The sequence below is a fragment of the Bemisia tabaci genome, chromosome 2 (assembly GCF_918797505.1).
Source record: "Bemisia tabaci chromosome 2, PGI_BMITA_v3".
NCBI classification, from domain to species: Eukaryota; Metazoa; Arthropoda; class Insecta; order Hemiptera; family Aleyrodidae; genus Bemisia; species Bemisia tabaci.
In genome coordinates, this window is record NC_092794.1 from 47763158 (window position 1) to 47790817 (window position 27660).

Consider the following 27660-nt stretch of genomic DNA (forward strand, 5'->3'; position numbering starts at 1 on the left):
ATCATTAAATCCTATTTAGATTGCAGACAATTTTCAGTTAAATAAGAAGGCGAGGAGTCTGAAATTCACAATAACCTAGCTGGTGTACCACAAGGCAGCATCCGTGGCCCCACTTTGGTACTGTAAATAAATGAATCAAGTTCATCAGAAAGGCGAACCAACCCGCACATTTTTGAAACAATTGAGTTGAGTATGTTTTTGAGTTCCTCCAGTTATATATTTTCTTCTGCCAAAAATTCAAAGTCGAAAAAAATATTAGTTTGTGAAATGAGGCGTTAAAGTTTACTTTTTACACTGAGTCTTATGGAGGAATAAAACTTCAAACCTCTTTTTCTCAGTTTCATCTTGATGTGGGTTGGCTCCTTTCTAATGAACTTGGTCCAAATAAAGCTGCAGCAGCAGCTCACTCTACCCCCCCCCCCCCCCCCCCCTAGAGAAAAATTGACTGAAGCTATTTCCTTTAGACTTGGTACACGCTTAGCAATTGTCGTGAGGAGTTGATCAAAATTATTTCGATCCCAATACGTCGCCCAGGACGCCCAAAAGAGCGAAAAATTGTTTCTCCGTATAGTGATCGGAGCTACTAAGGTCGTTCACGCGCACCGCGCCGGCGCCGAACAGGTTCAATCCTATCGCGTGACGTAATAGCATTATACAGGGTGGTCCAAAAGTCCCTTCTAGCCCTCTCTAACTTTTTACCTAACTGAGGTAAAGATTTGAAACTTGGGGGATGTTCCTAGGTCAAAGGGAGCTACTTTCTGGCCCCTACTAAAATTTTCAGGGGGGCCCCCCTTGGGGAGGCAACGGACCCCAACTTTTAATTTTAAAATAGGAAGACCCCCTTTGTGATAACTCGTTCGAAAGAGCATAAAAAAAGAGAACTTTTCGCGCAAACCCGAAGTCAATATCTCAAACCGTTCCAAAATGGCGGCCGGTTAAAGTTCAAAATGGCCGAAAATTCACACCGGTTATTTGTCGATGGATTTGCGCGAAAATTGGTATGTAGGGGTATTTTGACACGAGAAAAACGAATTTGACGTTAGATTTTCCAAAAACCGAAATTTCCAAAATGGCCGCCGGTCAAAGTTTAAAATGGCCGAAAATTGTCATCTCGGTTTTTTGCTGATGGATTTGCCTAAATCTTGGAATTCGAGAGTATTTTGGCATAAGATAAACACATTTGAACTTAGATTTCTAAAAAAAACCAACTTTCGGCCATTTTAAACTTTAACCGGCGGCCATTTTGGAAATTTCGGTTTTTGGAAAATCTAACGTCAAATTCGTTTTTCTCGTGTCAAAATACCCCTACATACCAATTTTCGCGCAAATCCATCGACAAATAACCGGTGTGAATTTTCGGCCATTTTGAACTTTAACCGGCCGCCATTTTGGAACGGTTTGAGATATTGACTTCGGGTTTGCGCGAAAAGTTCTCTTTTTTTATGCTCTTTCGAACGAGTTATCACAAAGGGGGTCTTCCTATTTGAAAATTAAAAGTTGGGGTCCGTTGCCTTCCCAAGGGGAGCCCCCCTGAAAATTTTAGGGGGGCCAAAAAGTAGCTCCCTTTGACCTAGGAACATCCCCCAAGTTTCAAATCTTTACCTCAGTTAGGTAAAAAGTTAGAGGGGGTGGAAGGGACTTTTGGATCACCCTGTAGACGAAATTTCGGGTTGTATGGGGTATTTTTCGACGGACTCTAGTTAACGTAGCTATCGGAGGTACTTTTCAACGGTAACCTCGAATTTTAGATCAGATTTTCAAAATTCCAAAATCCAAGATGGCGGCCGTGACCTATGCTGAGTCAGCTCCTGTTCGATCGATTTTCCTGAGATTCGATATTCAAAGGTAATTTTCGACGGGGAACTCGAATTTTCGGTCAGATTTATTAAATTTCAAAATCCAAGATGGCAGCCGTGGCTTAATATGCTGTCTTGGCTTCACTTCGGAAACTCGATTTCGAAAATTTGACATTTACCTACCGCTCTCTCCGCTATACTTCGCTATCATGGCAGATTTGATGTTAAATTAAATCTTTAGACGACCCACACGACCCTTCATTTAGACGCAAAACAATTGGACCCAATAGTTTTCCTATTTGACGTAAAACCAAAAAACCCTTTTTGGTCTAGGTAGGGACGGTAGGGTCCAGGGTCCAGGTATCATAGACTAGAGACCATAGACCCTAAAATGTTAGACCAGAAGACCAGATGTAGGCTAAACGTTCATCGGCGGTGGCGCTCCCTGGGCGGATAAATTCCTTAAAAAAAAGCTGAGGATTCACCACTACAACTGGCCAACACTGGAAGTACTGTAATGCTTTGCACTTGTACTTGTGGATGTGCTAATTCTAATTACTCTTTTATGTTTACTAAATTTTTGAGAGTGTTGAATCAAAATTTTGACTGTAATTAATCGTAGTTGGTTCAATCGTGAAGTCAGTGTATCATCATGTCGAACTTCTCTGTCGTTTTCATGCGGGATTGATCCTTTGAAGAATCAGGTGGTGTGATTTATCTCGTCCATGGATGGCTATTTTGGGCACGTACAAACTGTACAAACAATAGGCTCTTCCACTTTATTATTTTATGGTTTTACAAATGGATATGAACTAATTACAGCCTCCGTTGCGTCTTTGGTCATCTTTGGTACGTTTCCTCTCGCGGCACCCATAAATTGAATCCTCTCTGAATTCCTTTGAGACTTCCACCTCTTGGCTGTTTGTAGATATGTACTGAGACAGAATGTGATAGTACCGAGCCTCCAAACTTTTTCAAACTCTGCACACCTCTGTTATGAGCTATCGTTGTCCTGTCCAGTGGTCGTTTCCCTATTTATAAACTCTTTCATGTCAACTTTTAGTATGCATTTAGGGCCCTTAGACTTGCAAGGAAGTTAAAACACTGAGGAATGTCCAATTTATCACCGCTGAACTTGTATCAGGTGTACCGTTTGTAGCGTAATGAATCCTTCTTTGATGAGGGATGAGACTCCCAAATTGAGTTACAGGTGGACCAGGTAAAGGTGAAATCCTCTCTGTCTTCAGTGCAATATTAAACATTTTCCATCACATTCTGATATTATATTACGCAGGCCCTTAAATGTTCCCTCTTAGAAGAAAGGAAGAGGTGTTTGCTAATTCCAACTTGTTTCAACAGTGATGCAGGTGAGTAAAATATGCGGTCAGTATTCCTACAAAATCTGAAATTTCAAGTATAGAGAATGAAGTGTAAGTAATGTCCACTGTTAGGCATAATTCAATAGATAAGTAATATAATTTTGAACATGTTTTGAAACATTACTCTATCTGCAAACCTAACCACTTACAAAAATGAAATTGATGGTTAAAATGGTCTGTACTTATCTATGTTATCGATGGAATCCAAGATACTGGAAATGTAAACACCTTCTTTTTCTCTATGATGTTCCATGATCAGTGTAACAACTTCCAATTCTCAGCCCCAGACACTGTTTGTCATATGACTGGCCTTGTCCATACAAGCGCGGTTTGAGGAACTAATTGAGTGTACTGCTCAGTTTTCCGAAACTTGTTCCTTGAAACGAGGGATGCTGTCCACACGAGTTCACCGGAACCGGAACTTAAAGTTTTGATTGCAGGAATTTTAGAAGGTTATGCGAGTAAGCCGTTCTATTTCTAAAATTATACATACATACTTAAAATTAAATTACAAATTGACATAATTGACGTAAACAACAAAAAGAAATGAATTCACAACAAAAGGCTAATAGAAGCTCGGAGTTCAGCGGGAGTCCTAAGGTTCAGAGGAATAAGTTTGTTACCGGAACAAGTTGGCTGAACTCTGCTTGTGTGAACAAGGCCAAATGTTGACGCCAAATACAGTTGCCGAGTATAGTTTAGTCTACCTGTAGGCACAAAACCGCACTTGCCTCTGAAAATTCATCTTCCGTATGGGATGGTCGCATTTTTAGGAGACTGATATATTTCATCCCGAATTTTATAAGATATTTTCAGGATGAAATGGCTTTTGTAACATACAGAGAGTCCTGTGGACCTCATTCATTTTCATTCATTCAGCCCATCTATCACCAAAGGATTTTCAATAAAGATTATCGTGACCTTCAGTCATGAACTAAGAATATGTACTGAAAAGGGGAGGCTCAGAAATGGCTGCCTCTGTTCTTTTGGCACTGAACTATCGATGCACAGCTGATCGGCTTGGACTTTTCAGTCTGCTTTTTCTCTCTCTCTTTTCTCATAAGTTATTCAATTCCAAGTAATTACAGTAGAATTATAAAACGAATGGAGGAGTACACCCAAAAGTAGGAAACTTGAGCAGGCGCACCAACAAAGAAAACACAGTCAAACTCAAGTGTACTAAAAATATTTAACTAACAATATGGAAGAGTGCTACCATTTTAAATTTATTTTTTTTTATGACTTATGACTGAAATGGCTTTTAATTTGTCGTTTCCTTTACTTTACCTATATTGATCATTTTTTTTTTTTTTCAGCAGCTTTCAACGGGTCAGTTCAAGTTGACTGTTCGGACGGTGCTATTCTCTGAGTAAAGGCTCTGAATATTCTGTAAGTCCCTAACTTATAAGTCATAGTTTTTACAGCATAAATATTAAGTCCAAAATCTCTTGAGCCTGTTTTAGAGGCTCTAATCTCATGCAGTTCTTTTTCAGGGGACAAAAATTGTGAAGCAAAAAGTGTCCAGGAATATTAACTTATACTTACTTTCAATTAAAAAAGAGAAATGATACCACAGGCTTTTTCGGCCCCACCTGGATTTTGATAAATGTTTCACATTTTCAAAGCACTTTTCTCATGCATATCCTTTGCCAAATATTTAACAGATGGAAGCCCGAGGACCGTCATATATTTGGCACAGAGTCAACCTAGGACTCATAGGTACTTCTGATTTATGAAATATCCAGCAAATCCAGGTGGTGCCAGAAGAGTCTTAACGCCACTGCTTCTCTCCTGTCATATTCGACACAAAACAGTCGTTCAAGAAAAGGTTGGTTTGGGTAAAGCTTTGTAAGGGAAGGGATAAAGCCCCTAAAGAATCGTATAATATACTTCATAAACTGGAGGTTTTTTTTTTTTTTTTTTTTTTTTTTTTTTTTTTTTTTTTTTAAATTTATCTTTATCTGATCCAATTCAGTTTTTTCGCAATTGAGAAAGTAGGTGCATTAAGATCAAGAGAGCTGATAAGGGCCTTTTAGTAAACAACTTAATTTCTAATTTCTAGTAACTGTAAGAGTATTCATTCAGAACCCTATCACTGCATATAAAAAATTGAGTGAGGTAAGTATGTCCAATTTTAGAGGGGGCAAAGGAGGAGTAACGTTTTGGGCCTTTTCCGGCCCCACCTGGATTTTGCTAAATGTTTCATATTTTCAAAGTACTAGTCTTAGGTAGACTCTGTGCCAAATATTAGACCGAACGGAGCCCATGCAAGGGCGCAGCAGCGCCTCAAACCCAAAATCCTGGAATCGAAAAACAATTATTTTCGTCGACTTTTTCGACTGTTATCACTCTTCCAGCACATGCTTCTAATGTATTTTTTTGCGTACTTTTCGTTTCTGGCCTTTTTAAAGGCCTCCGATAAATTTTAAGGGGCCTTATGGCCCATTGTTGCCATTTTTGGCCCATTTTTAGGGGTTTTTTCCATTTAACACATTCAAAACTCAATTTAATCCAAAAACTGTGTACATTTTTGAAAAGTACGTAAAAAATTGAATAAAAAATGTTCAGTAAAATTTTTTCCTATGTTGCCAAATTTCCGAGAAAATTGGTCCCAAAGTGTCAAAAACGGCAAAAAATCGATAAATCGCCGCGTCTAAGGTTCAAGAAAGTGGAGTACATTTTTCATACTGTACCAGATAACAGCTCTTATCCATCCATACAACATATTAAAATATCATAGTTGTACCTGGATTCCCACGATGTGAAAATTCACCGAGATGTCGATTTTAGCGGCCTTTTTATACTTGAAGGCAGCTCTTTTGAATGTTTCTCGACCTTAGTCACCCTCTATGGGTGTGTACTGTATGTATTTTTCTACGTACTTTTCATATCTGGCCATAAAAATGGCTTCCTGTGAATTTTAGAAGGCCTAACGGTCCATTGTTGCCAATTTTCACCAATTTTTAGGGGTTTTTTCAAGTTTATGTGTGTGAAACTTAATTTAATCTAGAAACCGCGTACAATTTCGGAAAGAATGTAAAAAAATACATAAAAATGTGATGTGTACCTTTTCCCTACGTTGCCAAATTTTCGAGAAAAATCGTCCTGAAGCGCCAAAAATGCCAAAAATTGGATTAATCATCACGTCAAAGGTTCCAGGAAGTGAATTATGACATTCATGGGACACTTTCTCCACGCATTTTCTGTTGTTCGGTATATTTGGTCCGTAGCAAGCATCTTGAGAACCAAGGATTATCTCGAGGTTACAGGAATAAAGAGGTGACCTGGAGTGAAGGATAAACTAAAAGCACCTTGAGGGCCCGTTTTGTCACGTTCATCTGCGCCATTACATGTTCCTTGAGATGCATTGCAATTTTCCATTTTCGATACGTTATTTGTAGTGAAAGAAAACTTGAAATTCACTTCCTGGAATCTCGGACGTGATGATTAATCCAATTTTTGGCATTTTTGGCGCTTCAGGACGATTTTTCTCGAAAATTTGGCAACGTAGGGAAAAGGTACACATCACATTTTTATGTATTTTTTTACATTCTTTCCGAAATTGTACGCGGTTTCTAGATTAAATTAAGTTTCACACACATAAACTTGAAAAAACCCCTAAAAATTGGTGAAAATTGGCAACAATGGACCGTTAGGCCTTCTAAAATTCACAGGAAGCCATTTTTATGGCCAGATATGAAAAGTACGTAGAAAAATACATACAGTACACACCCATAGAGGGTGACTAAGGTCGAGAAACATTCAAAAGAGCTGCCTTCAAGTATAAAAAGGCCGCTAAAATCGACATCTCGGTGAATTTTCACATCGTGGGAATCCAGGTACAACTATGATATTTTAATATGTTGTATGGATGGATAAGAGCTGTTATCTGGTACAGTATGAAAAATGTACTCCACTTTCTTGAACCTTAGACGCGGCGATTTATCGATTTTTTGCCGTTTTTGACACTTTGGGACCAATTTTCTCGGAAATTTGGCAACATAGGAAAAAATTTTACTGAACATTTTTTATTCAATTTTTTACGTACTTTTCAAAAATGTACACAGTTTTTGGATTAAATTGAGTTTTGAATGTGTTAAATGGAAAAAAACCCCTAAAAATGGGCCAAAAATGGCAACAATGGGCCATAAGGCCCCTTAAAATTTATCGGAGGCCTTTAAAAAGGCCAGAAACGAAAAGTACGCAAAAAAATACATTAGAAGCATGTGCTGGAAGAGTGATAACAGTCGAAAAAGTCGACGAAAATAATTGTTTTTCGATTCCAGGATTTTGGGTTTGAGGCGCTGCTGCGCCCTTGCATGGGCTCCGTTCGGTCTAATATTTGGCACAGAGTCTACCTAAGACTAGTACTTTGAAAATATGAAACATTTAGCAAAATCCAGGTGGGGCCGAAAAAGGCCCAAAACGTTACTCCTCCTTTGTCCTTTTTGGACTCCAACAATCTAACCCCCTGCACCAGAGTGTCACCTGTTTTCTCTACCTATTCTCTTTACCTCATCAGACCAGAAGTTCATTTTTTTAATCCCTCTTCCCCTCTATGTTAAGTTGAAAACGAATATTGGTTAATCGTTCAATCAATGGACTTTGATAATCTCAGGATCAGAAGTTGAGTTCAACAAGATCTTGCTGGCGAATCAAGCTCTCTTTCGCAAGGGACTTGACACCTACTGGCATGCAGATTAAATCACCGAATTTTCTCTACTTGCCAGGCAGCCACCCTCCATTCCAGGAGAGGCAAAGGGTGGATTGTGGGCTATTTAGTCAAAAAATAAGTGTATTTGCTCTGCGTAATGCTTATAATTTGTTCTTATACCTACGAACAATGTGGTTATTAAGGGTCTTCGAAAGGTTTCCTCTGCACAAACATCAACCACGAACTTGATCTTTTTAATTTTCTGTTCTTTAGTAAATAATATTTTGTCTTCTTCTAATTGTGGTGTTTTACACTATGCCCTTAGGTGACTATTATGTTATGATATTAACCATTGGTCTGAACTGTGCCCAATGGATCCAGGAGGACCTGGAGGTCGCCGAAGAGGCCCAACTAAACATTCTGTGGAAGATCAAGCTTTGGATCAGATTGCTAAAGAGGTAGGATGACTCTTAGTTGCTTTTTTTCATTAACCTAGTAGTGTTCATAGACACGTTAACTGTTTAGTTGTCAGCACTGTTCTAGGACAAATAAGGGCACACAAAGTAATTTGGGTAGTTTCCAGACGATTATGTCAGTTGTGTTCCTCCAACTCCACAATAGATAGTGCCATAGGTATTGCTCCAGAGGTCACAGTATTTCCAGTACAACTTAAATTCAAAAGAAGAACAGCTTATTCAGCCAAACAACATAATAAAATAACAGCTTAATTTGGGGGAAAGGCCGTAATAAAATATTGGAGAGACAAGCATTGAAATAGAATAGAAAGTCCAGCCACCCCAACTGCTGGAGGCCCCTTTGGAGGCCCCTTGAAAAGGTACTCAGAATGATAACCTTCTGGGGTGAAGCTTCTTAAACCCACCCAAGGCTGTAATAAAATACAAGAGATCAGAAAAACCTAGTTTTCGAAATAATAACAGTGTCATTTTTATCGCTACATAACAATGAGTCAGTTAAGTCATTTCTTTTTATTGTGTCATTCGAAAGTGGTAAGTGACCGAAGCCTACAGTTTTTTTCCTAATTTTTTTTTTGATGACTGCAAACGGGAGAAAAGTTTATTTGAAAGTGCCAAAAATTAGGGTGGCCTAAAACGGCGTTTGAACCGCGCGCTCGTAGGTTTCTAATGTACACGTCACGATCAATATGGCGGCGGAATGCGTAGTGGAAGAATACACGGCGGCGTCGCGTTGGCGGTATGTTTTTGTTGGTCAATTGGAGGTTATGTAGGTTACTTTGTTTGAGAGGCTTTTCAATCAGAATTCGATACAGATGTATGTAGGATATGAAACATTCACACAGAACTTACTTAACCTCAAACGAGAAATCGTGATGTCAACATCGGCAGCGTGGCGGTAGTAAGCAAGTCGGCTTCGGTGCCGCCATCTTCCCGTTCTATGACGCGTAGATTAGAATATTCACGGCGGTCGGTTCAAACACGTTTTCGAGGACCCCTAAAAAGAAAGCGTTATATTCTCGCGGAGACAATTTTTCGTGAAATTTTAACGTGCGCATCGTCCTTCTCGTACCGAAGACTGTAAGATTCCACTAATTGTAGGCAAATCCCTCCCGAGCTTAACTGACTCAATCTATCGGGAACCCCAACTTTTAGAATCGTGATCCCCTTCCCTGTACTCCCAAGGAAAGTGCGGGGGAGGGGGGGGATTCGAGACCTTGAAATTTGGATTCCTTGTGGTCAATTTCTTGTTCAACCCCACGATCCCCGACTTCGTATGACCTAAACTAACCGAGAAAAAGGTCTAGTACGGGTGGTTTGGGACACCCTGTATATGTACCAGCTTTGGGTTAATTCAACTCCTTGCGCCAGGAGACCAAGTTTTGTGTGGCTAGGTCAAGGGTTTTAGGCTGTTCACGGGTAAAGGGCACATAGCGTGAGGGCCCTTCTTCTGGGAAACGGCAGCTAAGCCAATTTTCCGTGTCTAGTTATGTGCGAGTACAACTCTAATGGTAGCGCAGTAGGCCGAAAATTGCTGCTTTACTTACTACGTATCTCGTTCATCTACCTCTGGGTGCGGCCGTCGCGACGTCGTGGAGATAGTGCGCGTCCCAACGGGCGGGTGGGGAATTCTTTTGATACTAAATAAGATCCCCCCCCCCTTCCCTTTTTATCACTCAGAAGAGATTATTTAACATATATTTTGTATAGAAATTTGTCATGTCTTGAAAGCCCAGCTTTAAAGGCGAAAACCTATGACCACTGGTGCATTTCCAGAAAGAGGGTACGTGACGGAAAATTTAAAAAAAAAATTCCTCCCCCAAGACTGAAAGAAGTGTAAGCTTTACCAGTGGTCGTTACTCATTCTAGGATGTATGAACTTTGATTTAAGTGTCCAAGTTCCGATGTAAGTCACCATCAGTGGCCAGAACGTAATAATGAAAACTTCAAATACGTTTTTCTCACTGCGCGATTCTTCGGTATGTACCGTTTGTCGGAAAGCTCCTCAATTAGCACTCAATCCAGATTAGGCACATAAAGCGCTTTAGACAGTCTGATGATCAAGCCTTTCACAGGTCTGATAACCACGCCGCTTCTTCCAGCATTCTTAGATCTGTCTCCATTTCCCATCTTTGTAGCAGGTGGAGCACTTTCACTGAGAGAAATGAAGTCTTCTTTCCATGGCATCACTATTTCATTCCTAGTCCGGTCTGCGACTCGCTTGCTGAAAATTGTTTAAAATCTTCACAATTACGGGCAATATGGTCAATGTCATCACATAAGTAGCATCCAAAAGCTTTCTTTTCATTCGACACGTATTCCCTATCTTCTCTAAGGGACTTTTGCTGTGAAGGATGTCCTCCATGCCAGGACCTCTTTTCTCTTTGTTCAGTTGATGGTTGTTACTAACTCAATGCAACCCCAGCTTTTGCATTATTTTTCCTGGACATGTCCATGTCCATACTCATTTGACGCTTTTCCTCGACAAGCAACTACGACATCACACTCTTGACAGTCAAATCTTTGACATGCTCTATAGACCACATGAAATTCTCTTTTCTCTCGGTATACCGCTCAGAATGAAGAGGGATAGCGTCTGCCCACCAAACGTGATTCCACCGGCAGCCAACTCCCGATTATGGGTTATAAACCTTTGCCAGATAATATGTCCTGGACATCTCGTTCGGTTTCTCAAAGAGTAGCTAGGTTCTAAGAGTGGGTCAGTTGTGCTAGTCACAGAATCGTGTTATGATGCTTGATTCTTGTAGATTGGCTAAAAATAATAAGATCGTTCCGAACCACGATTTTCTACGTTCAATATTAACCGAGATATCGGCCTTTGAAAAGTCGGGTTTTTGACGTCATCCACCGCTGTAGTGACACCCTTGGTTTCTTCCAGCTTGTTTTCATCAATTGGTGTGACGAACATTTATACTGGTTGTCTAACGTGACACTTGGATAACTGCAAGGTGGAAGAAACCAAGGGTGTCACTACCGCGGTGGATGACGGCAAAAACCCGATTTTTCTAAAGCCGATATCTTGATTAGTATGGAACGTAGAAAGTCGCAGTTTGAACGGATCTTATTATTTTTAGCCAATCTACAAGAATCAAGGATCGAAACACGATTCCGCGACCAGCGCAACTGACCCATTCAATTTGATGCATGATGCTGAGTTCCTGGTGCAACGTTGATAAGGTTTCTTATGCCTTGAGAGCAATATAAAATGTGCCAACGTAGTCAATATACTAATCACTCACCGGTAGTTGTATGATTGCCAGAGCCTTGCCTTCTTCTTCAACAGATCAGTATCCAATTTATCATACTCCTCCTCGCCACCGTATCCCGGATCAATAGCCTCGTATCACTGTCTTTTCTGCATCAAGGCCTTCCCTTCAACACGCCACGCGATGTAATTGTTGTCGTTTAGCTTGTAAGCTTGTATTTTTATAAACTTCGTGGTCCAAAAAGTCATCGTCCTCTTGGTCGTGTGGGACCTTCGGAGAGAGGATGCAAAGAGAACGGCGAAGTGGGATATGTGGTCGTGCACCCGCTTGCGTCGATTTCCACAGTGACGGGGCGAAGCGCCCAGGCATTTGACAACCGCATGGTCCAAAGAGAACAGCAGATTTAGTACTTTGATTTTTCTCAAAATAAGCAATCCGACGCTTAGATCCTTTAATGTACATCGAAACACGCAAATCCTATGTTCTTATAAATTCTCCTGGTATATATTTAATTATTACTTGGCTGCTTTTAGCATAATTAGGTTCAGTTGGCGGTCTTTCCAATAGTCCTGTTTAAACTTCACCTCAGGGAGAAAATGAAATCCTTTATTGATCAAAAGTTGATGAATAGGTACTCGAAAAACTATTGTAATCACTACAAAATAGAAACAGATAAATTGAAAAAAATCAGCAAACAAATAAATAAACAAACAAACAAACAAACAAGGAAAGACTAAATTATTTCATCGAACAGTCATGATTTAAATAAATATCTGCTACATACTTCCAATAAATTTGATGGCACCATGTTTCATATAGACGAGTCTGCGGAGCCTCTAAGACACCCACCAAGCAGGTGACCGACGGTGCAGGGGGTACTCCCTGCCTAGTTGTGAAAGCGCGCGAGCGCGCTCCAAACAGCTAGTTGCTGTATAATCGCCAAAAACGAATCTTGTCCTTTAATTTGGCAATTGCGTTTGCACGCAACGTGTCGCGCGAATGTCATGCATTCTTGAACTCATTGCTCATCGGAGTGATCTGACACTATAGTGATACCTCGCAGAACGATGGATCAAACTATATCAAAAAGCTCTCATTAGATACGGCTTTCTATCAAGAGTCCATCTTGCCAATGCTCAGCTTTAATGCTTGATAGGTGACTGATAATAATTAGCAACGATTTTTGTTATCAACGTCTGTCACATCTCAAAGGGTGAGTCAAACACCTGATTCGATAGATTATCGACAATCATCGACATCGTGCCATGTAAAACAATCAGCGGTCATCTTTGACCCGTTGCCAAAGTATCTCCCAATCTTGGATTGGTTTCTCGATCTTTTATCACAATGTAATCGTCAAAGGGTCGGAGAGGCTCTCCTTCAAATTATGAAGTATGGAAATTAATTATTGTGTTCATGGATCTAGAAGAATGCAGATAAAATTCTTGTGATTTATGGCGAAATTTGCCTTGAAGTTTTCAGAAAATAATTCCTACGTATATGAGGGATATTCTTTCGAGATGAGTGTCAAATTTCAGCGAACAATAAATTCAGACAAATTTTCAATAGTAATTTCAATTGAACGTGTGACGTGATCAGTGTTCATGTTTGTGTGTCAGTGGATCTTGTTTTCTTTTACAATATTTCACTCGGTTGGAATTTCCGTGCGATAGTCCGGTAATTTTCAGTTAAGAGGTTGAATTTCGGAATTTCTTTCGCGCCTTTTGTAAGAGGTGGTGGTCGGTGGAGAAATGATGGACGAGGAATTAGCAGAGGTGAGTGGCGTATCCCGATCGAAACTGAGAGTGACACCCAATGAGATAATTTCTCATTTCATTTGTGTATTCACCGAGACCGCATTTTTAATCTCAGATTAATCTACGTTATCATAACGGGAGGGCTCCGAGCGTGCTTAGCTGAATCTTGAGAATGAGTCTTGTCCGATACATTACCGGAGACGTTACTCAACAGGTAAAGCTGGGTATCCACTTGAGCATTTCAAGAGCCGAATGAGCAGTCGCGTACGGGCATACGACCCATGCGACAGGAGCCGCGTTCAGTTGAAGTTGAGTATTCTTTCGAGCATTTCTGACGCATAAGGGACGTCATTTTTTGTTCTGAGCCTAAGAGAATTCAGTTCGACCTACTGTGCGTAAGCAATTTCTTCGGTGTGCCTAATTATTATACTTTCATCCAGCTTTGCCCGAGATCATGGGCAATTGTATTGTTCTGTTGCCTCTGGTTCCTTCAGAAATTCATGTTCAGCAATGTTAAAATTTCACGAAATTTTGTCTCGTGGAGATATAACGCTTCCTTTTTAGGGGTCCTCGAAAACGTGTTTGAACCGACCGCCGTGAATCTTCGAACTATACGCGTCATCGACGGGAAGATGGCGGCACCGAAGCCGACTTGCTTACTACCGCCACGCTGCCGATGTTGACATCACGATTTCTCGTTTGAGGTTAAGTAAGTTCTGTGTGAATGTTTCTTATCCTCTGTTCTTATCCTGCATACATCTGTATCCAAGGTACACTCTACTACAGGTATGGACAAACGGGGTGCCGAAGTGGCAGCGCTGAGAAAATCGGCGATCTAGTGACGTATTTTTTTTTTTTTTTTTTTTTTTTTTTTTTTTTTTTTTTTTTTTTTTATTGGTATTTAACAACAATCTACACGTATGAAGTCGTACCGTCCATTTGCCGCGTATGTCTTCGCAGTCGTACTCTCGATGCTGTCAAATCTACACGTTTTGACGACTTTCTAAAATTCCATTTGTCCATACCTGTAGTAGAGTGTACCTTGATCTGTATCGCATTCTGATTGAAAAGCTTAGAGAATTAAGAACAATGGATATGAATCTCAAACAAAGTAACCTACATAACCTCCAATTGACCAACAAAAACATACCGCCAACGCGACGCCGCCGTGTATTCTTCCACTACGCATTCCGCCGCCATATTGATCGTGACGTGTACATGCGGAGCCTACGAGCGCGCAGTTCAAACGCCATTTTTAGGCCACCCTAATTTTTGGCACTTTCGAATAAACTTTCCTCCCGTTTGCAGTCATCAAAAAAATTTGGGAAAAAAACTGTAAGCTTCGGTCACTTGCCACTTTCGAATGACACAATAAAAAAAATGACTTAACTGACTCATTCAACATTAGTCCGACGGTCGCTGAGAATCGTTGCTGAATTTTGCGCGTTACGCGCAAAATTCAGGCATCGGGCCGATGACTTCCACATTCAAGCCACATTCAGCTCCCACATTCAGCGTGTGATTGCGGCAGTACGGGTGATTTTGAACATCTCGTATAATTTACACCAAAACAGTAAATAATTAAAGACATTTTTTTTAAAAAAATAGTCCACTGATACGCAGCAAAAAAAAATCCCCTGTTTAGCCACGCCATCGTCGTTTTAATTTTATTTGCTGTTTTTTTTATGTCTCCGCATTTTGCGAGTAGAATCGAAATTTTATTTTCACTGCTAAAGTATGTTGCTGGTTTGCCACTCCGCTCTTACGTATGTGGAAATCTTTCTTTCAACCAAGGACCATCTCTGCTAGGGGAAGCATGACACCAAAATCTGCACCGAAAGAAATTCGGTCAAGTGGGTACTAATGTGGTAGGTACTGTCCGCTAAAACCTGTCGCCGAGAGGCTAGCAGAGGGTCTTTACCCTTCTCTGAATGGACGAACTAGTGTTGATCCAAGTGTAATGTTAGAATCTGAATGTTTTGCACGGTTGTTCTATTCAAGAAAAGAATTGAGATTATCGAGTCTTCATAATGATTATGTGCGTCGTGTGTTGCAGGCAGAGGCGCGACTGGCCGCCCGGCGTCAAGCTCGAGCGGAGGCCCGAGAGATCAGGATGCGGGAACTAGAGCGGCAGCAGCGGGAGGCCGAGGAAAACGCCGATAAGGTCTACGATCTCTACGCCACCACAGGTAATATCACATACACACTACCGTTCAACCTACGCTCTCAGCCCTCTTGAAGAGAGGACATTCAAAACCCACTAAGTGCCATCTCGTTTTAGGCAAAAAGATGAACGAAAATCGGCGTGAAATCCCAGCGTTTCATTGTATTTTGGATTCGTTTTACAAGAGAATGAGAAATGGCGCGGCAGTTATGTTCTCCTAATCTCATGCCTTAAATCAACCTTGAAGCGCAAGAAATTGGCCTTTGAAAAGTGGACGATGTTAAATGATCATTCGAGTCTGGTCGAAACCTTGGAAGCGCCTTAAGTATCCTATTTTTAAGGGGGAAAATAATAATTTCTCATTTCAACAGAAAGATCCGCCCAAAAGATTCCTTTTGGTTAGGAATAATTAAATAAAACATGAAAGAATAACAATACTAATATATATAATTAAATAATTAAAAGTCTCAGGGTTTTAATTTGTAAAATATATTTTTCAACCAATTCAACATATTCTCGAAACACAGTTCTTACGTCACTTCTATATTTCCTGTGACTTTACTATACAGGGGTAGTTTCACTATAATTTTACAAACTCTTAAAAAAAAAAAATCACAAAAAACCGCTCCAATGGCAAATTGAAGGATTTAAAGTTGCATGTATCCTCAGTTTTTTATATATTAGATCACGTACCTATAGATGGAAATTTTCCATATCTCCATACAAAAAAAGAAAAAAAAAAACAGGATCGAGGAGCATCGGGCAAAACGTTCAACTTTACTTTGAGATTGATAGTTAAATTTTTTTTGCAGTCATTGTACTCGCACACAAACTAGCGCCATTGTGTTTTGTGACCAAAAAAAAATCATGTTTCACAGTTGCTCTAATTTCAGTTTCTATCTTTTTTCACAGATGTAATAAACCGATCAACTCGTGTTGGATCCTGTATCGCATCTCCTAGGGCAGCATCAGTTCTTTCAACCGGTGGGAACAATAGCTATCATTCTAGTAGGCGATCTTCTGAAGATTCGTTGGAAGATAGCATGGGCGTCAGAGATCTTAGGGTGAGTAATCAGGTATTTCAAGGTTATCACTTTCTGACAGCTGCTCGAAATATCCTCAGCTCTAATTTTGGAGGAGTATACAATGAACCTGCGATGCGTGGGACCTGGGTGAATGTACAAAGGAATTCAGAGTTGGCCTGCTTTGAGTAAAGTATCACAAATATTGAACTACGATTTGCAGGAACTTGGAGCTTATTTCATTAGCTTTCATATGAGCCTTTGTTGAGCTTCTTTAGTGAGAAAGAGGCATTTATACAGTATGTAAATAAGTCAATGCTCCTTGTGAATGTGATGATGGACCTAGGCGGTTTTTATAAGGACAACTATTTGGAAGGGTCCCAAAAAGGAGGGTTGAAGGAGTAAAAATCACTAAAATTGCAGTAGTGTCGCGCCTCTCTACCGAGTCATTCAAACACAATAGAATACTCTTTATGACTCATCTTATACTGTTATCTATATCTGTTCTTTAGCAGGAATTCAGAGAAGTTGAAGATCGATTCCGGAAAGCAATGATTCAAAATGCTCAATTAGATAATGAAAAATCAGCAGCCTCTTATCAAGTAGATTTACTTAAAGATAAATTTGAAGAACTAGAGGAGTCACATGCCCAATTACAGGTATTATTTTGTTTTCTTTTATTTTTATTTTCCAAATCAATTTTACTCAGTTGTATTGAAACCTTTTTTCAGTAATCCATTATTTTTATTTGCCTTTACTTCTTCCAGAATATTGAGTAAGACTGGGTACTTGAGGGATAATGTAGATGATAAAACGAAATTTAAGTTTTCAAATTTTGGGTGACAGGCAATTATGAACTTGTCAATTGAAAGTAATTTGAATCTGATTTAACTTAAATCTTTTATTCATCCCCTTTGGTTTCTTGTTCATTTTCAAACCAAAAAAACAAGACATTATCTGATATTTTAGTCTCCATCACATATTAATTCTGTGTTTCATCTCTGTTTTTTCTATCCAGCGAGAGCATAGAGATAAGTGTAGAGAACATGAACAGTTAAAAAGACTTTTTTCCAAAGTGCAAGGAGAACTGGAGTTTTTCCGGTTGCAACTGGAAGAAAGAGATAGTCTAATTAAGGTATGTCTTATGTCTCATTTTATTTTGTTTGGAGGCAAAATATTGTAGCAAAATGCCTTGTCGGTCTATGGGTCACAGGAAAAAGTTTTTAAGCAAACTGTTTTGAAAGATCAGTTTACTTTAAAATTTTTGTTTTATAACAAAGCTACACCAAAATGACACCCGGATTGATATGCCCTCCCTTTGAAAAATGCTTCCCTCTTGCAATGGATGCCGGCATCACTCAAAAAAGTACAAAATAACTTAATCTATTCATCCAAAGTAAGCACTATTTTCTTGTTTGATGGTCCAGCTGACAGAAATTTAGTCACTTTTGAATTTTGATAAAAATACATGCAGTGAAATGCATAATTTTGTTGAACATTTTAGTTTTGATCTAATAATTTTGATTTTTTATCAACTCTAGCTGTTCAGTGCACGTGCAGCACGAACTTACAGCTAGGCAGGGGATTTCCCCTGCAATCCTGCACTCCTGGTCACCCACTTTACGCGTGACTTCATGGCCTAAGGCTTTGCAAACCTTTACAAAGTGGTGTCATTGAATTGATTTTTATTAGATAATCTCCTGCTTTTAAATTTTTTCTGGTTTTTTTTGTGTATTATTATCATTATTGAATTAACATTACCTACATTCTGTATTTCTTTATATTTTTTTTTCAACTGCAATTGATAATTGTTCATCATCAAGTATCATATGTCATAATCGTTATAATGTAATCACGAATCAATTAATTATCACGAAGGTCAGACCTGCATCTTATCAAAAATTCAGGTAAACTAATGGAGCTCACTCTTCACAGCAATCATAAGTATATTTTATTAAATTGTGAAATACTGCCAGAATAGAATATTCTAAGAGCCAAAGCTCCTCTTTTTTTAAGTTTGCGCACCCATTCTCTATTTTACTGTTACTCAGAAAGGTCAGACCTGCATCTTATCAAAAATTCATCCTCATCAACCGAGCACACCCTAACAGTTTCTATTTACAGAAAATCATGAGACTGGTCCAAAATGGAGTATTTAGGAGCCAAAATGACTCTCTCTTGAATTACCGATTCAAGTCGTATGGAAACTTTTTTTAAAGGAGGTGGATTCTGCAACACATAAAAAATTCAGCAATTTAGTAGAGTCCACTTTACCCATGCGACAAGGGCAGCTTCCAATTGAAAAGAAAATCCAAGAAAGTAAGAGAGGGTCGGTGAAGCTTTAAGATTACAGAATTATATGAAGGAATTTGGTCGGGGTCATCAAGTGAATCTCTATGAGTTCTCTGTCTACCATATTCATTGTTTTACCTTCTGAGGAAACGCAAAACTAACAAGCATGAAATAAAATTTGTACATTGCAGGAGCAAGGCCTCACTATAGTCGGGGGAGAATATTCATCTGAAGATGAAAAAAGTGACGAAGGACTCAGAGAGGTAAATGGCCTAGAAAATGGCTCAACAGACTCTTGTAATCCTGTCAATAATCATGATGAAAGGAAAAGAACAAAAAAATCAACAAAACGGGCATTGGTGTCAATCAAAGCTGCAGAGCTTTTGAATTCAGCTGGAGAAGGATCATTAGGTAAGTCCTTAGGTTTTGACCTCAATTTACTTTCCCTTAGCTTTTTAAAATGATTCAATTGTGTATTTCTGTGTTCCTTAAATCACTCACCAACCTTAATGATCATCTCTAGGTAATAGCATACGCATCCGAGTTGGCACATCTTTGCATAGATATCAGCTTCCTTGTTTTCTTAATTATCCTCCCAAGAATTGCATGTGATATATCGTTACATCTGGCAGAGCAAGTTTGCCTCTGATTTTGGTACAGGATCAATTGAGGTTTTAGGGGTAATGCGACCTCAGTTAGTGGCATTTTGTCACTATGTTGGTTGAAACATTAAACCAATGGATTACGCATGGAATACCAAAAAATTTATCACTGGCTAAATCTCGAAATTTTTTGGAGTGATATTCTTAGATCTCCTGATGAGCTCTTCAAAACGAACTTTCTATGTACCAATCTTAAAAAAATAGGGTTTGGAAAGTGCATCTATTGGCAAATTAACACATTTTGCGGAGAAGTGGCGCCAATACTAAGTCAAAGATGTGGAGCCTTTTGTTTTAAATTAAGTTGATGAGCAGTCTTATTTTGCGGACCCGGACCTAGATGAGGAAAGAGAAGCTCGCTTTGCGATCATATCCATTTTTCCATTCATTAATGCGTCTTAAACTGCCAAAAAATGCATATTTTAGACTCAATTTTCTCAAGATTGGCATGTTAAAAGTTTAATTTTGGAAGCTCATTGTACTCAAAAGATCGCAAGGAACACCATACCTAAAAGTCTCTGGGTTTAGTTGGCATCAAATTTTTTTGCAGTCCATGTATAGTCCTTCAACCAGAGGCCCTGATAAATATTTGCAACATCACGCCACAGAGTAATAATTCAATTTAAAAAAGCCGGATAAAGTGTTGTCAAACATAATTTACACCATGCTGTTGAGAGTTGCAATGTTACTTTTAAGTAGTAAGCTCTAAAGATTTTAATTCCTTTTTTCGGTCATAACTGAGATGCTGTAGGATTGTAATTTTAAGATTCCATGTGTGTTTCAAACCCCCACTAACCGTACTTCTCATCTTATTTTTGTAGATGTCCGGTTGCGGAAACTTGCCGCAGAAAAAGACGAACTACTAGATGAATTAAGGCATGTCAAATTAGAATTGGAAGAAGAACGAGGAAGATTGAGGGGCTTCAAAAGCATGAATGGAACTGATGGAGGCTTAGACTTTGAGGATGCACAACGTAACTCAAAATTCTCTTTTTCATCATAGTAATTTTTATCAGGTTTTGTCGTTGAGGGCTAGGTGACTGCAGTCCAATACTGACCAAACCTTGTTTTTAGATAGATATCTTCTACAATATCTTTGATCCTAACTGAAATTTAGCCATGAAAATTTCATCATGTGAAACTGCAGGCTCAACACTACAGTTTGCTCCAGCCGTGACTTTAAATCAACTTTAAATGTGATTGCTCAATGCCAGTGCATTGCTGTGCCGGTCCGTAAGCAATCACATGTCTGCGCTTTGCATCCTATGGCTCACCATCAGCTAAAATGTTACAGAGTACCCTGTAATTTCAGAAAAATCATGATCGCTCCTTAATGCAGGCCAACCCTCTGTAATAGCAGTTACTTTAAATAAGTAGTGGTGTCTTTTAGTAAACTTTCTGAGGTCTACCTGGAAATGAGGTTTCCATGCAAGGGATGCATACTTACAACATGATCAGCGAAGTCTGAGAATTATGAAGTACAACCATTGACTGAACGCTCTTGCGATCTGTGCATTTTATTCAATAAAATGCAATTGTTTCAAAGCCTTAGATTCCACATAGTCAACATGTGCTTTAAAAATAATAAGTCTATAATAATAATAAAAAAAAGAATTACAAACATTTTGAATTTCACTCCTCATCTGGATAAGATTATCTTCAATTTCAATGGTTTTTTTAAATGATTGTAATGATTTTCAAAGTGTACTAATGATGATAAGATGAAAATTGTTGTCTTACTTTTGTAGGAGAGGCCAACAAATTACTTGGGGAGTATAAATTTAAATGGCAAAAAGCTGAGCAAGATGTCTCCACTCTTCAAGCAAATGTGAGTAACCTCTTGGCTTCATTTTACCAAATTTATTGTTGGACTTTTTCTGATACTCCTTATTCATTTAATATCTGACCTTCATTTGCTGCGGATCGTCTCACACTTATGCAAACTCTTCCAAAGTCAAAATTTTGCATCTGATATTGTTTCAATTAATTTTTATTTTTGCATTTCCAACATTTTCACAGTAAATTTTAAGCATAACCAAATCATGCAGTTTTTATTGGTCATGCCTATTTTTTTAAATGCAACTAATGGAAGTAGGGGATTAATTGACCTGCCAGGAATTAGGATATTAGGAATCAGGATAAAAGGCAGCTTCGGAGCAAGAAGCTTACTTGACTGGAGGTTTGCCTTCTACTTGCCTTACATAATTTATGGATAGCCTCTAGAATCAGAAAAGAAAATTACCCTCTTGAGGATTACAAAGACGATATGCTTCATTTTTTATCAAAATTTTCCAAGAAGGGGGTGCTTCACATCAATTAAAGCCTACTGCCAGGTTAAGCTTGACCCCTCCTTCCCCAAACCCTAATGGTATCCAAAGCAATCTGAAATAATACAACATTCTGGACTAACTTGTCAATAGCATGAAACTTGACATCATTTGAAAAATGGTTAGCATTCACACCTTTATGGTTGATGGTGAGATCATTAATGAAAACCGGAAACAAGATAGTGTCTGCCTTGCTGGACACTAGATGAAATGTGAACTGAAGAGGCTCAGAAACGAAGAACTCTGAGTTAAGTCATACTACTGATTGAAGTATGTAGAAACTTACATGTACTTTCAAATGAAAAGAGAGATTACCTCTCTATTGATGGGGAAATTTTTTCTCTGGAATTTTGCAGGTTGCTCGGTTAGAAAGTCAAGTAATTCGATACAAATCGGCTGCGGAAACATCAGAAAAAGTTGAAGATGAATTGAAAATAGAAAAACGAAAGTTACAAAGAGAGGTAAGACAATTTTTTTCATTAAGCCACATGATTTCATGAATGTACAAGTTTACATCTTCTTGAAATTTAAGGGAACCAACTGTCAAGAAGATATGCACTAAAACTGGAGACTCCATGAGCTGAGATAATTAACTTAAAATTAGGAAGAATCCTCTTTTGCGGATTATTCAATAAAAACAAAGCAAAACCTTAGCCAAGCCCAGGTGTAAATGACATTATTCATTATATGAAAAAATGTACCACTGTATGAAAAGGATCAAGTGGAATTGAATCGACGTATGCGAAAATGTCCGATGTCCATTTTTTTGGATTTTGACTTTTGTGGCTCAAAGTCATCTTCCAGGATAGGTGCATCTGTGTGTAGATGGATTTGACCTACTTTTGGGTTTTTCACCCCCATTTAGGGGGTCGAACTTTTAAAGTATGCAAAAACGTCCGATGTTCAGTTATAGTCCAGTCATTCGGGGATTTATATGCGGTTTTGCAAAACTGCAAATCGATGGCGTAAGTCCGCAATCATATGACTCGTTTGCGGTGTCTGAAAATCTCCGCCTCTATGTTAGTTTATTGAAGGAGAACAAATTGACATCATTTTAGTTTAGTAGTTTTCTGTTTAAAAATAAATTATGACATGAAGTCTATGAAGTCGCAAACCAAATCATGTGATTGCCGACTTACACCGTCAGAATGCTGATCCAACTCCTCCTTAAGTACATGGGTATCATTATTATCACGCTTTACTTGGTGGCAAATAAACTAAGCATAGTCGATTAAGGGCATCTATGGGGTAGGTTGGGGTACGATGTTTTTGTTACATGGGGAAGAGAGTGGAGTGGTTGCGTGAACTACACCGCCCGGAAAACGCCTTTTGAGACGGTAACTTTGGCAACGCTGGGGTACTGTCTCGTTACGCTCTATGGACAAGCTTGATACTCGAAATTTTAGAATTTTGAATCTACTTTTATTTGAAAGGATAAACTTTACCTTAAAGAGTTGCTGAAATACAGTTACAAGCAAAAAACCATTAAAAAACGAAATTTTGAAAATATTGGGTTTTTTTTGAGAACCCTGCAGTGAGCGCGATTTTCATCCGTAAAATTTTTGACAGAGTTAACGAAAAACGAGAGAAAATAACCGATTTTTGACAGTTTTTTCGACACTATGGGTGGGTGCTCGGGGAGGGGGTTGGAGGGGTTCCCATATCATGTCGAGGGGGAAAATATGGATTTTCGTTTAGGAATCTCTATAGATGAGAACCCAGGTGAGAAAAAAAGTTCCGCTCTCAAAACGTGCGATAGTAGCACAACAACGAGAGAAAATAACGGATTCTTGATTGATTCGTTTTTTCGATTTGTTTTTTTTTTGGGGGGGGGGGGGGTTTCAGAGGGGTTCCCATATTTTGTCGAGGCGGCTAATTTGGATTCTCGTTAAAGATCCCTTGTAGGTGAAAAATCAGGTGAGAAAGAAAGTTCTGCTCTCAAAACAAGTGTTGGTAGCAGATCAACGAGAGCTGATTTTTTACTGCTTTTGCGATTTAGGGGGTTTTCGGGGGGGGGGGGGGGCTCCTATGATTTGTCGAGGGGGCAAATTTGGATTCTTGTTCTGGACCCTCTAAAGATGAAAAATTTCACCTTACTCTGTATAATTAAAATCAGTTTCATGCATTTCAGGCAGTCCTGAACACATTTCTTGAGGGACTATCTCAAAGTATGCAGTATTTTGCGGTTTACCAAAAGTTGATTTTTTGGACATCGGACGTTTTCGCATACGTCGATTCAATTGTAGAGCAGAGTTGGTACAGTGGTCAGATCGGCAGATCAATTTGGGCTCATGCTTTTTACCTTAGCAATACTGAGAAGACAGGATTACTCATCTGTGATGTGGTGTGCTTTGCGATTAATCTGCCATTTAAACCAATGGTAAAGAATCGATAAAGAGGGTGTTTGCAACAAACACCTTGATAATCGATTCTTTACCATAGCTTCAAATGTGGAAATATTGATAATCGATCATTCTCGCCCTGCCATTGCTAATCATCTTTAAGCTCCCACCTAATTAATAAAGGAGGGAATGGGTTAAAGTGCCCTCAGGGAATGTATCTCTTGTTTAGTGCACTCGTCCATCAACGAATTTCTAGGGATTGTATCAACTGATGAGCACTCTTTTGCATAATCTTTTTACCTTGCCATTCGAAACTTTACTCTTGAGTTTTTTTTCTTGGAAATCGGAGAGATTTTGTTTTCTCTCTCGCTCTTTTCTCAATTTTAAAACTTTTATTTTAAATGCCTTTGTGTTTCCAATATTGAGCTACAATGAGGCGCATTTTCTGTTTTTGATTTCCTTTTTTTTATAGAATATACTTCCAAAACACAGTTGTAGTTGCATTTAATTCATCATCTGACCAAATGTGGTCTTCTTAAGAGTTCTCTCATTTCCTTTGTATTTATTCATCTTTTCAATGATCTTTTTGCTTTTCAGTTAAGAGAGGCTCAGAGTAGGGTAGAAGAATTAGAAACATCTAATATGCATTTACACCGAAGACTAGATAAGCTTAAAAGTGCCAAATCAACTTTATTGAAAGAGCTGTAGTGCAATCTAACGGAAGGTAAGATATCTTAATCATGAATAATTTCCTTATGGAGTGGATTAAACAGGACCGTGCAAGAACAGTCAAATCCCCTCTGATTGTCTTCAATTTTTTTAGTGAGATGTTCTACCATACTTTAGAGCCCAGCATTGATGGCAGCACTGCTAACTTGTCCTCTCAAAAACATGATTACTTTCGAATAATTGAAGTTATTCACCTGCAGTTTGTGCCTAAACTCTGTCTAATTTGTGAATTCTCATTCAATGTTCAATTTTTGAACTGGATGTCTCATTATTGCATGTATTCTTTCAAGGGAGATTCTCTCCTCTTTTTTGAATTTTTGACTCTGCAAATTTAACAGTTTCGTGAATTCCCCTAAGAAGCCGTTTTTAATTTTAAAAAAAGTATCTGTTTATGTATATCAGTATGATGATGTGCTCTTTAGGAAAAAAATCAATTTTAGAGTTACAACTATTTTCAGGTGGGCTTTTATTGCATGGCACTAATGATGCTCAATCATAGCTGCTGAAGCATTTTGCTCTATATGTTTGCAATCGTTTATGAACATGATAGTTCTCTCCAGTTCTTTTTCATCAATCTCGCATCAGCCTCCTGACATCAACATGGTTCTGCTCTCGCAATATAATATGCTTTAAGTGTAAAATCCAACGTTGAAGAATTCAAAGAATCCAATCAGTTGATTCATTCAGTGTAATTGTTTATCCTTTCTCTTAAGTCTCTCTCTTTTTCTCTTTTTTTTAGTAATGGAAGTCTGATGTGCGACTCATAGGTGGAAGCAAGAATCATAGTCACATTACTATTCCTGCTTAACTGCCGGAGCGAAAGTTTTTGCGTCTATCTACATATTTTTGTCTGCATTTTAGCCAATTTTCTTCTTGTAACCTATTCTAACCCATTGAAACATTTTTCACCATTTCTAATCTTGCCAAAAAAATTAATCTCCTCTCTTCAATTAAATTATTTTATTTGTAATTATGCCCATTGTAGCACAGGCTTCAAATTGCTCCAAGTAAGTTTTTTTTTAACGAATTTTACCCCTGTTTTTGCAAAAAACATATACATTTGCATCTATCAGTTACCTTATTTAATAAAAATCTTGTTGGTACAAAAATTTAAATTGTTCATGATTTTGCTTCGGACGGGTTTTTATTCCTTTTTTTTTGTACTCCTTCTTCTCCTTCCTCTCAAAAAACATCACCTAACTGCATCGAGTATACTTGCCACCTCCTTGTATCAAATATGTTTCCTTCATTCAGTGGTTGGAAAAGTATATTTTACGATGTAAAATTTGTGAAACTATCGCTAAAGAATAAAAAACAGTAACTGAAGGTAACTCCCAACCTTGTTTAACATTTAAACTCTGGAGAGCAAGAAATGATGAAAGATAAGAGAGAAGGAAGACAGGCTTGCTGAAATGGCTTTACTAGATTATCCATCAACCTTTGTTTTACTTTCTAAAGACATTTTTGGAGTCTTCCTCTTTGATGTTGAGGTTTCCTGTCAAAATATATCATAATTTTGCGTTTAGATTTTTCCCACAGAATTTTTTGCAATCAAAACCACCAAATTATTTTTAAATTTTTAAGAAATTAATCACACATCACATCTAAATCACAGGAATTGATTTCAATGGTCAATTCTTTTTCTTTTAGTTTATTTATGAATTTAGGTGCTCTTTCTTCCTTATTACTTGCATCTTTCAGTTTACTTTAATGAGAATGGGGTGAGATTTTAGTCAGAGTCGTCATTTTCTTTTTGACCGGCAAAAATTATGTGCAAGCTTCCATGAGTGTAGGTGATATCATATCAGTACAACTTTTGCCATCTAATCCAATTTTTTTATACATTTTTAAGTTTGGAATTGTATATCCTAGTTTTGCTAAGAAAAATATTACAAGCTCTTATTCTTCCATAACAAAACAAACCGAGTGAGGGTCTGTGAAGTGTGATACGAAACAGTTAAATCTGTGTTTACCAAAGTCTTCTAAAAGTTAAGCATTTTAGTACTATTTACTCATAGAGCACATTAGAGTTGCTATGCATTGGAACGCTGCTGAAGTCAATCCTTAATCCGTGCATTTATCTCCTGTTTGTCGGAAGGGTGAAACATGGAGAATTTTTTAACACAGTGACTCATGGAAAAATCGCAGGCCGCAAGTGTTTTTCGGAATTCATCAATTTAAACCAATAGCTATTTTCAAGAATTTTTGCACAATATTCTGACCAAAGTATCACTTATTAAAAATATACGGAATCCCTGGTTTATATGCAATGAATTTTATACCTGACCACTCACAGGGAAGCCAGGAGCTGGGGACCCTCGCATACAGCATCGCCAGTCATGCGCTATTCTCGGGAGTACTGGACACAACAGCTTCAAAAAGACTTTATTGGCTCTCCAGTGTACAACAACTTCAATGTACATGATTTTATTGTATGCAGGACCACTCCACCAAAGAATATAAAAATTGAGCTTTATTATTTCTTTGAACCTTTTTTTTATTGATTCTGTTTGCACTTGTGGAAAAACGTGTTCTTCTAAACTTTTATGAGCAATGTTCAAATGTATTACATTAAAAAGTGTATGAATAAGAATATTTACAGAATTTTTATATCATCACTGCTGCTACGGACAAACATGTTCTCATGTCCTTCTAGCCTTTCACAGGCAATATTTAAAGGGGATGTATCCTGAGATAAGCATGCCAAAATGCCCTTGTGAATAGATCTTTATTTTAACTATTTTAAATCATGAAAGGTGTTCTAAAACTAAGGTTATGGAAAATATTGGTCTCACAACTCCATCTGCTCTCCCTCAGGCCCCCAGGTAATCTTTTTTGG

At 38.4% G+C, this 27660-nt stretch overlaps 1 protein-coding gene across 10 annotated transcripts; it reads left to right on the top strand.

The window, feature by feature from the left end:
* Window positions 1-2286: 2286 nt before the first annotated feature.
* Window positions 2287-25930, top strand: LOC109035134 (leucine-rich repeat flightless-interacting protein 2). 10 transcript variants are annotated; one of them, XM_019048637.2, is made up of 13 exons: window positions 2287-2645; window positions 4492-4564; window positions 8155-8287; window positions 15343-15475; window positions 16363-16514; window positions 16985-17131; window positions 17491-17607; window positions 18956-19175; window positions 20245-20397; window positions 21172-21251; window positions 22107-22211; window positions 24690-24816; window positions 25561-25930. In XM_019048637.2, the coding sequence occupies exons 3-12, from the start codon at window positions 8201-8203 to the stop codon at window positions 24798-24800; spliced, it is 1305 nt and encodes a 434-aa protein (XP_018904182.1). In that variant the 5' UTR covers window positions 2287-2645; window positions 4492-4564; window positions 8155-8200; the 3' UTR covers window positions 24801-24816; window positions 25561-25930. The 10 variants fall into 10 exon arrangements, with proteins under 10 accessions (XP_018904182.1, XP_018904179.1, XP_018904186.1 ...); XM_019048634.2 differs by having other exon boundaries at window positions 4495-4564; XM_019048641.2 differs by having other exon boundaries at window positions 4495-4564; window positions 16988-17131.
* The last annotated feature ends 1730 nt before the right edge of the window (window positions 25931-27660 follow it).